Genomic DNA, 12,288 nt, shown 5'->3' with positions numbered 1-12,288 from the left:
GCTCAGAGGGGAGTATTTTGTCCACAGATTCTCAGGCTTCAGACTGAGTTTATTCAATAGTCCTGCTCCCACCTCTGGGTTCCTCTGGACTCTATTCTCCCTCCACCTGATTCGTTTCCATGGAAACTGCTGGGCTCCTGCATCCTTTTCATCCTTCTTTCTGGGAAGCAAGGCCAGCTCTCCAGCACCCCAGTAGCCAGGCCTAACCATTTTAAAAACCAAAGAGGCAGGGGCTTCCCTGGTGGCGCAGTGGTTAAGAATCTGCCTGCCAATGCAGGGGATGTGAGTTCGAGCCCTGGTCTGGTAAGATCTCATATGCCGCGGAGTGGCTAGGCCCGTGAGCCACAACTACTGAGCCTGCGCGTCTGGAGCCTGTGCTCCACAATGGGAGAGGCCGCGACAGTGAGAGGTCCGTGCACCACGATGAAGAGTGGCCCCCGCTCGCTGCAACTAGAGAAAGCCCTCGCACAGAAACGAAGACCCAACACAGCCAAAATAAATAAATAAATAAATAAATTTATATATATATAAAAAAAAAAAGACCAAAGAGGCAATATCTGACAGAAATATTTCCAGGCAGAGGGAGGAACCAAGCAGGGTTTCTGATTTTTTCTTTGATGCTCTCCAAAATAACACCAGGTGCTCTGAGCAGCTCTGCCAATTACCTCGACCCAGTGGATACCGGCTAACAAGTTGTCATCTGTTCTCCATCTCACCACCTGACAGTCAGCAGGCTTCCCTCCCTTCTTGGGGGGAGCAAGTCTGGGGTCTGAGGCAGAGGGCAGGTCTTCTCGCCGATGCTTGGTACTGGACTGCAGCCCTCGTGATGCAGCTGGTGGCCTGGACGTGCGAAAGGAAGGATGGCACCCAGTCTGCCCCTTCTGGAGAAGGAGGAAGCAGCCATCAGCCAAACTCCTAGGCATCTCAGAAACAGTAGACGTGGTGTCATCCCTTGCCACTAGGAGGTTCCCTGCAGTTCCAGTGGTCAGGACATGGGAAGAACTTTGTACATATTGTCCAGGGCCTTAGCACCTGGTCCACAAGGACTCCATAGACCAGAGGAGCCAAAATGTTCCCTATCTCCCACCCCTGCCAGGTCTTGGGTGTTCATCTCTCCGAGCTTTGGTCTCCTTATCTTCAAAACAGGCCCAACTCTCGCACTGATAGGCTAGCTGTGAGGACCTAACCGAGCAAGACACAGTAAAAGCCCTCTTTTTAAAGTCAACTAAAGGTATCCTTGCGGTCATTATCACCGTTGTCATCGTTATAAACGTGTGGGGAGATCCTGGAGGAGGAGCAGAACCTCAGATCACTGAAACTCTTTCCCATCCCTGAGCCACGTCTGCATCCATGTTTTTCTTCTCACATTCGGGTATTTAAACTTGGTCAGGGCCAGCTGACAACTCCAGTTTCTTCTGCTATTCAAAGCTCTCCTCCTCCCCCCGCTGTAGCCTGCAGTCTTGGCTGGGGGCTGAGCGTGGAGACGAGCAGGGGGCTGGCTCTGAGACATCTCCTCCCTCGGTGGGCAGGGGCCGGGGCAGGGAGGAGATCTTCCCACCCATCTGGTCACCTCGGGGTGTGGGAACTGCAGCGGGTCTCTGGGGAGTTCGAGGGCACCTTGCACGGTAGAGTGAAGGCTTTCTTGGAGCCATTTTCAGGTCTACCCCGGCCTCCTTCAACACCAAGGATCGACCAGCAGTATCTAGCTTTTGCTCCTCCTTTCAACTCTGTGCACCTTCCCAGAAGCCACAGCAACCTCCAAGGAAGGGCTGCAGAGAACAGGAACGGGGTGCCATCGCCCCCACCTTCCTTCTAGGCCCAGGACAGGACAGCCTGGGCCTTCAGACAGCTCTAAGTCAGATACAAGCACCAGTTCTGTCTTCACAAGGGGCCCAGACTCCAGAATTCTGCTCCGGGAGCAGGCGGGCCTGCTAGTGTCCCCTTACAGCAGGCACCCCCCAAGACCTGGCGAGGTCTTCTGGAGTCTCCCCAGCAAAGTGTGGCTTCAGAGGAGCCCCACACGCTGCATTCCCCAAAGACTAAGGCTCCTTCCTCTCCCCTATGCAGCTTCTCCTTTCATAGCCCATGGCCTTGGCTGGAACTACAGGGCAGCCCAGCAGACAGGAGGGACCCGGCTCCTGGGGAGAAGTTTAACAAGTGGGATACTAAGCCCCTTTTGTGCTACTCTTTCAGAACAACAAGACAATTCCTAACATTCTATATTAATAACAATATCCACCTGTTAATCAAGCACTTACAGCTGCCAGGATTCTTGCTAACTAACTCCTCGACTACATTATTTTGGGTTGCCTTACACTGACTTTGTGCCACCAGTATTATTATTACCTGTATTTGTGTGTGTGTGTGTATGTGTGTGTGTGTGTGTGTGTGTGTGTGTGTGTGTGTGTGTAGTACGCAGGCCTCTCACTGTTGTTGCCTCTCCGGTTGCGGAGCACAGGCTCCGGACGTGCAGGCTCAGCGGCCATGGCTCACGAGCCCAGCCGCTCCGTGGCACGAGGGATCCTCCTGGACCGGGGCACGAACCCGTGTCCCCTGCATCGGCAGGCGGATTCTCAACCACTGCGCCACCAGGGAAGCCCTATTACCTGTATTTTTACTAAGTTTCAAAGAAGTTAAATAGCTTGGCCAAGGTCTCAAAGGAGGTTTTGTACCCGCATCTCTCCAACCGCACAGCAGGGGCTTGTAATCCTAAACATGGCTGCTTCTGCAGGACTCAGCTTGGGAACAAAGGGATGTGCTTGGGCTCTGCAGCCCTCCCTGGGCCTGTATCTGGGAGTCAGGGATGCGCCTCCCACAAAGAGACTCCAAGCATGCATCTAAAATGAACGATGCAGGGCTATCCCAATGCAGGCTTTGGAGACCACTGTGGTCACCCTGCTGTCATACTCAGGACCTCTCCTAGTCAAGCCAACATCTTCCCCCATCTCAGCAGCTCGGGAAAGTAGGAAGCATGAGCTCCACTCTCTCTTCCTCACCAGGAAAACCAAAGCAGCAAGGGGGGTACTGGTTTGGGTCTTTAGAGAGCCAGAGATGAGATCCCTCACCCCAGATCTGGGCCAGGGGAGGGCGCAGGAAGTGAGCCAGAAGAGCCCAGATGACAGTGTCAGAGCTGGAAGGGGCTGAGCCTGGCCCCTGAGGGGCTGGCAGCACACTGGTTAAGAGCTTGTGTTTAGCCTTTCCCCTGGGCCTCACTCTGGGGTTAGCCCCGCTAGAAACTATTAGTTACCTCAGGGGAGGGATGCTGGCGAAAGAATTTCTTGCCACGCCAACCGCCAACGGCCAACCGCCAACCGCCGCCAACCGCCAACCGCCAACCGCCAACCAACCACCAACCGCCAACCGCCGCTGCTCTTTCTCCACAAAGGTTAGCCGGAGCATGAGCTCATTTAATCCTTGGAACAATAAATACTAAGAGGTAAATACCCACATTCGCATTTTGTAGAAGAGAACAATTGAAGCACAGATAGGTTATGTAATTTGCCCAAGATCACACAGCTTACTCTGGGATTCAAGTCCAAGCAGCCTGATTCTAGAGTGCCTGCTCTTAACCACTGAGCAATCCTGCCTCCCTAGACCCAGCGGTTTTGGTGAATTCCTCAGCCCTTGGACCCTTCACCAGCAGCATGGGGGAGGGGGATGCATACAGGCCTGGAAAGCTAGCTTCTTAATGACACCTCCTCTCTCCTAGTCTGTTCCTGCAAGGAACTCTAAACACTTTTGCTCTGGGCAGAAAAAAAACAAGTGGTTTTGGAACCTTCACTCTGTATTGCCTCTTTTGGGCTCACTGTGGGCTTGTCCCTCCCCCTAAGGAACAACCTACCCCCTCTGTCTCCTGGTTTTCCTCTCTCCCCTGGTGACCTCCTTTTCATTCTCACCTCCTTGCCTTTGCACTCCTTTTGGAAGGCAGTTCAGCTAACACTCATTAGCACATGCTAATGAGCATCAATTCATTTCTCAGTCACTCGGCAGGAGAGGGGAGAAAGTGGGGACAAAGCTGCCACTCTGGGGGTAATGGTCCACAAGGCCAGGACAGGCCCCCAGGCTCAGGCCCCCAGGGAGAATGGGGAGGGAGCCTAGCCCCCAGCTGGGGAGTCCTGTCTATATTCTCGGGTTGTACCCTCAGCAGCTGCTTCTGTCTTTTCTGAGACCAGCGCAGAATATTCCTAGGTCAGCCGTGAGACCTTCTCTGCCCACCAGCCTAAGCAAATTCCCACGATGTCCATGGGTGGGCGTGGCTAAGACCTGGTAGAGGAGGATATAGTTCTGCAGCTCTCCGACGAGTGTCTGAAAGCCCCCAGAGCCTGTCCAGGGTGCGGCAGGCACCAGAGGGTGGAGGGAGGTACCCAGGCAAGGGCAATCAGTGGAAGCCCCTCCTCCACTCCCTACCATCTGGATCCTTCCTGGGGGTCGCTGATTCCAGCCACCCCCAGTAAAGTCTAGAGAACCCTGGGCTTCTCCACAAGACTGGGCCCCATTAAGCAGCTGTGAGAGGGAGGAAACAGAGCCGGGCTGGGCAAGTCATTTGGTCCTTTGAAGTCTCAAGTCCCCTCATCGGAAAAGTGGTCCCTGGTCTTCCTGCTGTGAAAGGGTCAGACGAGAGGAGGCATGAGAAAGTCCTAGAGAACTCCGAAGTCCAGATGCTAAAGACTTGTCAAACTTTTATTACTATTACTACTGGCGGCGTTGCTGTTACTACTGTTAGTATTATTGCTGCTGCTAGTGACGATACGTGGTGGCTGCACCTCAAGATGATCAGAGAGAGGGAGAAGGAAGGCAAGGGCAGCCTCTCTCCCCTTTGCACCCGAGAGCCTCTGTTTCCCTGGCCAGGCGAGGAGTGGTCTCAGCACAGACGGGCGCCCCCACCCTGAGAACCCCTGCGGAGCCCCGGGTCGGCCGCCGCCCCGCTGAGACCCAAGCCTATTCTCTGAGCGCGCGCGCCCCCTGCTGGCAGCGGGGCGCGGGCGCAGCCTCCGGATTGTATATAAAGGCAGCGTGGCGCGCGAGACCTGGCCGAGTGCGGTAGAGGAGCCGGCGCGCAGGGAGAGCGCAGTGCTGCCTGAGGTCTCCGAGCGGCTCGCCATGGCTGGGCCGCAGCAGCAGCAACCCCCTTACCTGCACCTGGCGGAGCTGACGGCGTCCCAGTTCCTGGAGATCTGGAAGCACTTTGACGCAGACGGTAAGTAAAGCTCCCAACTTGTGTGCCCGCTCGCCCCCAGGGGACCTGCGGTGGAGAAAAGAGGGCAAGGAAGTTGCGGGCAGGGGTGAGATTGCCCCAGTGGGTGTTTTGGGTGCAGAGCCTGCTGAGGTAGGGGTCTCGAGTTTGGGAGACACCTGGGTGCCCTGGTGACAACCGCCCGGAAGTTTTCTTCCCTGACAGAGACGACAGAGCCCACCGGCTTTTGCAGCCTCATTCTGGGCAAGTTTGGGCTTTACCAGAGGGGAGGCCTGGGCTGGCAAGGCTCCCCATGACTCCCCCTGCCGTCTTATCTTCCCCGCCTTTCTCTTCAAGGTAACATCCTGCCTTCAGCTGCGGCAGCCACAGGTCTCAGACACCCACTCATTTTTTCCCTCAAGTTCCCCTTTTGTTGAATACCAGGTTAGCCCCGTGGGGTCCTGGGGACTGGGGCAAACTGGGGGGTCCTGAAGGGACACTCTTGGCCTCCCCAGCCTGTCCGGTGGGAGCAGGAGTGGAGAGGGCATCCAGGCAGTGAGCATCCCCTAGGCTTCCTCTGCCCACGTTCCATCCCTCACGGGCATTCAGGTCCCACTCACAGGGTGTGGTGGGAGGCAAGCTTGGGGTGCCAGCCTGACATGTTCCCTCATGGTGATAATCCTGGGTGCTTTGGGTGACTCCTTCCTTCTCTGGGTCGGGGGAGGCACAATCTTAAATGCCTCAGTGACCCACCCTCTGCTCTGTGTGGTCTTGACATTTACTCACCCAAAAATCGAGGGCTGGACTGAACAACCTTTGGAAGTTGGCTCTAAGGACTGGTATTACAAGGGTCTATGATGGCCTGACTCAGGCATAAAGGGAGCCCCCCCCCACCTCGTTTTAGAGGCTTCTGATATCACTAGAGACAAATTTTTCTCCACCACTCCAAAAAATTAAGTGATCTGATTTCCTTCTGAGGTCCTGGCTGGGGTGGGCATCCGAAATGTTCTGGCATCTCAGACCACTGGGAGGGTGGTGGCCCAGGGTGTTTATCCTAGGATTGAGAGCGAGGGGCATGGGAACCAGAGGGAGGATCAGGGGGAGGCTCCCTCCATTCTTCTCCCTTCCCTTCCTCACCTCGGCAGGGCGGGCATAAAGGTGGCTAAACAGAGGCCCTCGGCCCAGAGTGCTGTGCAGAGGCAGGGGTTAATGGGTATGATAACCAATGAAGTTTTGTTCCCTTGGAGCAAACTGAGAATCTGGGGGTGCAGAGGACTGGGCATGTGACACCTGGATTAGGATGGTGATCTGCCTATGAATTACTAAAGGAGGTGGGTAGATTGTTAAATCTGTAAAATGGGGCTAAGGAGGGGTTGTATTTCCAATCCCTGGCTGGTACCATAAAACTCCCTTGGGGGAAAGGGCTATAAAAAGATTGCAGCCTCTCTGTATTCTAGGTGACACGCGCACTCCCTAAGGCTTCTCCTGCCAGTTTATCTGCACCAGAGACTTGCATGATTCAAGGAAAGTTATCAAGCGGCCAAGGTTATACCACAGGCCTCCTGCCAGATGAGTCAGCTATAAACAGAGGGCTCCACGGTTCTCTTCTCCCCCAGTTCTCACGGGGTCGGCCAAGAGCGCTCTTGATAATCATGCAAATCCTCACATTTGTCTGAGACTTTGTACTTTTCAAAACACAGTCGCACCTTGAGTCCTGCACAGTGAGTCTGTGGGCAGACCATGATTCTCCTTGTGCACATGAGGGAACAGACACAAAGTGTGACTTCTCTGAGGTCGTGTAGCGAGGTGATGGCGGCACTGGTTCCTGGCCAGCGCTTAATTCCCCAACTCTGGTTTCTGGACACCTACTTTCCCTCCTGATCCAGCCTCGGAGGTGGTGGGCAGTCCCTTTAATACTAGAAAGGGGTCCTATGGCTGGAGCATAGCTAAGCTAGGGTGAGGCCAAAGAGTCTTTAAAGACCTCCAAAACCATCGTACCTCTGGTACAATGTGAAAGGGGAGCTAGACTGCTTCTTGGTTCCTTGTCCCCCTCGGCATCCCATCGCCCTCTCTGGTCACCACTTCAGGGAAGTCCCAAGGAGGGACCATGGACCTAACAGAGAAGGAAAGCAAAAAGGATTAGAATACCAGAGATGGCGCAGAAGGCGATTTAGGAAAATGAGGCTATAGCCAAATTGAAATTCGACTAAAGGACCCAGAATTAAGCTGTGGGTCACCTTGCTCTGGACCTCCCGTACCTGTCCCCTTCTGAACTCCCATGGCTGCCAGGGAGCTTCTCCCTCCCCCCTGAGGCGCTCCCTGCCCTGGCTGGGCCTCCTCTTACTAACTCTGGCTTCTGTTTTTTTCTTGGGGGTTTTCCCCCCGACTCTAAGTGTCCCCCTGCCGCTCACAGAGTTAAAGAGCTCTGGGAGGACTCTCCACGGCTCACCAGGTCCCTGGGGTGAGCTCTCTGGAGCCCAGCCACCAAGCAGGGGGAGCACCGACCCACCCCACCTGTCCTGGACTCCAATAAACAGATACTAGGAGTCCGCAGAGAAGCTGGATTCCGAGGACAGTGGGGATGACGCAGGGAATCTGACCCTCCTAACTCAGCCCATTTCTAATGAAGGAGCAGGTGTCTGAAGAGGGGGAAACTGGGACTCAAAGAGGCAACGTTCTTTTCACAAGATCACACAGCAAAGTGAGAGGGTAGGGGGACCCAGGAATCCTCTCCTAGCCCCCCCCCTCACTCCTCCTCAGTGGTCAGCCAAGGTCATGCCCTTGGAAGCGTTCAGGTGTCATCTCTCAAAAGCAGAGGAAGGGAAGACGGCAGCCGAGTGCACCCTATGAGCCAGGTTGGGGCTGGAGCTCTTCCACATAACATCCCCATGCTCTGAGTGACCCTTACATGCCCTACATTACTGAGTCCCCCGTTCTGTTGTTTCCTGGTCACTTCTTGGTCAGAAACGTTCTCACTCTGCGAGATCCAGGCTTCAGAGGGATGCCCAGCTCAGAGCTCACGCTGGCCTCTTTGTGGTTCTGACCACACGGCCACCAGGCTCCTATTCTGCTGACGATCAGTACGAGGTCCGTGGGGAGCCAAGTTCTGCCCTTGGCCTTTGCTACCCTTTGGGAGCAACTGCAAGTGTAGGGATATTTCCTCTCCCAGAGGCCAGCAGACATTCACAGGACAACGCAGGGAATCCCACTCACTCCAAGAATCAACCTACATGGATATACTTGTACATGTACATAAACTTATGTGAACAAGGGGCCTAGTATCAAGTTCTTTGGGATACTGAAATTTTAAGGATGTGCTTCCCTAGGGGACAGAAAAATAAATCCTGCTAATCTCTACAGTGGAATATTATGCAACCAATGGGATCGAGATGGGGCTTTTGTACTGACATGGAGAAGTGTCCAAGATGTATTATGGAGATTTTTTTTTAATTATGGCAGGACACTATTACAGTATGAGCCCATTTTTACTATTAATGAAACAAGTATGCTGGAAAATATTTGAAAGACAATAATAACAGTGGTCCTCTACAGAGTAGATGATGTAAAATTAAAAGGTATTTTCTTTAACTTTATAAGTAAATTTCTGTAGTGTTTTACAAGAGCATGTGTTTCTTGTGTAATCAGCAAAACAATAAATATTCAAGAAGAAAATTTTATGGGCACCCCCCCCAAAAGAAATGCATATATATCTCCAGTTGTGGGGATCTGCCCAGAGTTTTCTAGGCCTTTGTCTGCCTCCAGATGGCCCTAGTGATGCAGGAGGCTCTCAAAGCCTTGCACAGGGACTGACCCTTGTTCCATATGGGTGTGGCCCTGAGGACTTTGGAAATGAATGACAGGAAGGACCACCAAGAACTGAGGAAGGCCCTGTGCAGTCTTCCCTCCTCTCTCCTCCCGACACCCAGTAGTAGTAACGGAAGCATCCTCCAAACCCATCCCCCATGGGGGACACTGGCCAGACAGAGAGTGCTCAGGCCGGTTCTCAGTCACTGAGGAGCTTGTGTCCCTGGTAGGGGAAGCAGAAGAAAGCTGAACAACAGCGCCTCTCGGAGGTGGAGAGAGGCCTGGGCACCTTGCCCTGGAATTCTAAATGACGAAGTCTTTTGGAATACTGAAAAGACCTCTATGTATAAAATAGATAACTAATGAGGACCTACTGTAGAGCACAGGGAACTCTACGCAGTGCTCTGTGGTGACCTAAATGGGAAGGAAATCCAAAAGAGAGCGGATATATGTATACATATAACTGATTCACTTCGCTGCTGACACAACAATAAAAATTAATAATAATAAAAGACCTGCCTCAAAAGGGTTAGAGAATATCCGGTATGTATTAAGCATTCACACAAATCCCATGGCTGTTACTATGCAATACACCTGGGCTGTTCATAAGACAATTACAGGATTTATAAAAATGATTGCTTCTTGGAGCATTAAAGGCAAAGGGGTCTGGTGCTGGCAGGGAGCCAAAGTTGTCTGAGGGCAGCTTTCTCTTAACCCTGTCGGCATTTCTCTGTGGGGTCCGTGTGTCCCGTTTAGGCCTGATGTCAGGATTTGGGGTTCTTTGGGAGCAGCCTCCTGCCCCACCTGGGGTAAGCCCTAGGAACAAGTCCCCGATCCCACCTCCACTTTCACCCCCAAATTCCCCACTTGTTTTGCCAACAGTGCCCTTTGGTGTGGATGTCCGCGGCATGCCAGCTGCGGACATCCTCTGTGAGGCCCTCATGCCCCATGGCCCAGCCAGCCGATGGGGGACGCAGCTGTGTCTGAGAGCTGGCGCTCCCCAGGGAGGCAGCTGCGGGGGCGTTTTCACAAACAGGACACTTCAGCCTTGCCTCGCCTCGCCTCGCACGGGCGGCCACCAGCGATCCCGCGTCCCTGCCCTACTCGCCTTGTTTATTCGCCTTTGACTTCAGTAGTTTCACCACCTGAGCCCCTGGGGGTGGTTTCCGGGGCTAAGGAGACCCCTCAGGGAAATCCCTCCCAATACCCAGGGAGCCAGAATTAACAGAGCAGGCGTGAGGCTCTTCAAGACCTGAGCCTCTCCAGCTCTGGACCTGGTGGCTGTCCTGGAGGACTGCATCAGATCCCGCCTTTGCCCCGCAGGTCCCAGCTGGGGCCTCTGGCTTTGGCCCTCTCCCCCTCCTCTCTGGCTCTCGGCTGCCTCACCTCCTCTCTAGCCCAATCTGCCCCAACCTTCTGGCCTCCTCCACACCAGGAACTGGCCCAGCATTAGGCTGCCAGATGTCCACAGGTTCAGGAGACCCAGCCCAGCTCCAGAGCCTCTGTTCCAGAAGCAGCTCTGCCCAGAAACACAGATTAAAAGTCAAGTGTCTAAACATTCATCCAGTAGCTGTTTGCACTGGGTTTTTTCCCCCCAGGAGCCTCTGGGAGACACGTGTGTGTGTGTGTGTGTGTGTGTGTGTGTGTGTGCGCGCACGACTGACAAAGAGAGAAATCAAAACAAGATAGAGATATGGACAGAGATCGTCCCTGGGGTGAACAGAAGGAAAACAGGCTGTTAGCCATGGTTCAATTTCTTTCCTCTCAAACTCCTCTGGAACACGAGGTCGATAACACCCGTCTGTTTACCTGGTAGTGTCCTGAAGACCAGCTGGGGCAGGGAGGGGAGAGCTCTTTGTAAATGGTGAGCACCGTGCAAAGTAATATTTATATTGGAGCAGAGCCTGAGGAAGTCAATTCCTTGCCGCAAAGGGTGGCGTTTGTCCCAGAGGAACTCAGGCTGGAGGGTAGAGGGCTATCTGCCCTTCCATAAATTTGAACTCCGGACAGACAGCCAGGAGGTCTGGCTTCATGAATGCTTTCTTGTGCAGGTAACGAGGAGTCTAGAACTGCATAACTCCCCTCCTTGATTTCCTTAAACTCCGCAACACAGAATAATACAGATTGGTGAGCACCACGCCCTAGGCCCGTGCTTCTCGAACTTGAGTGCGCGGTAGACTGGTTCAAGCGCGGATTTCTGGGCCTCACTCCTAACAATTCTGATTCAGTTGGGCTGGGGTTGGTCCGAGAATTTGCATCTATAACAAGCTCCCAGGTGATACTGTCACTGTCAGGACGCAACCACTCTTTGAATAGTGCTGGTCTAGGCCCCTCTTGTCAAAAGAGGTGCCATCACTTGTCAAAATGAGACCCCGGTCTACCATCTCGGGCTTCACACCAACCCCCCACCTCAACCTTGAATGTGAAGCCAAAGGCGCTGTCTCTCTAGGGAAAAGATGCTCACGTTCAGAAGCAGTGGTTCTGCTTTGAGACGTTCATGCTCCTATGTTGTTAAAATGCAGATTCTAGTCAGCAGGTCTGGGGTGGGGCCTGCGATTCTGCCTTTCTAACAAGCTCCCAGGTAATTCCAAAGTTCCCGTTCCACAGACCACACTTTGAATGACAAGCCCTCATACTCCAGACCCATCAAATTAAAATCTCCATCTTAATACGCTCCCCAGGTAATTCTTGCATACCTTAAAATTTGAGACAGGTCGCACTAAAGCAGTCCTTAATCCTGACTGCACATCAGAATCATCTGGCGAGCTTTGAAAACATGCCCACGAGACACCCTCACCCCATCAATTAAATCAGGAGCTCTGGGGGTAAGGCCCAGGCAGTGGTACACTTTGAAAAGCTTCCCAGGTGATTCTAATACATAGCCTGGGCTGAAAATCAGGACTCTGAGGCTGCAGTCATGATGGAACTCTTTGGGCTGAAGGGTTTACAGCCATGGATTGGTTCGGAAGACCTTAAGAGCACAGAGTATAAAAATGATGCTTTCCATTTATGTGAGATTTTACATTTTCCAGAATGCTTTCACAGCCTTATCTTGTATGGCTGTCACAATGGTTCTATAAAGTAAAAAAAAAAAAAAAAAAAAGCATTTATTTTGAGCATAAATAGTTATACCCATTTTAGAGATCAAGAAACTGAGGTTTAGAGAGATTGACTTGCTCGACATTGCATGGACAGTCACAGAGCTGGTGGTAGACTTACGACCCTTAATCGGGCTCCTCTTACCCGTTCAACTCTCAGAAAATCTGTACGCACAAATCTCAGTGAGAAACAAGCTCCTTTTCACTGTGAGG

At 52.9% G+C, this 12,288-nt stretch overlaps 1 protein-coding gene across 1 annotated transcript in view; it reads left to right on the top strand.

The window, feature by feature from the left end:
- Positions 1–5,100: 5,100 nt before the first annotated feature.
- The window catches only part of CALB2 (calbindin 2), a 28,348-nt gene continuing 21,160 nt past the window's right edge, over positions 5,101–12,288 (top strand). Inside the window, exon 1 of the mRNA XM_065898980.1 lies at positions 5,101–5,197. Coding sequence (XP_065755052.1) covers positions 5,101–5,197 — 97 coding nt within the window. The remainder of the gene's footprint in view (positions 5,198–12,288) is intronic.

Source organism: Phocoena phocoena, chromosome 20 (genome assembly GCF_963924675.1).
Source record: "Phocoena phocoena chromosome 20, mPhoPho1.1, whole genome shotgun sequence".
NCBI lineage: Eukaryota > Metazoa > Chordata > Mammalia > Artiodactyla > Phocoenidae > Phocoena > Phocoena phocoena.
This window is presented reverse-complemented; position numbering and strand designations above follow the sequence as displayed.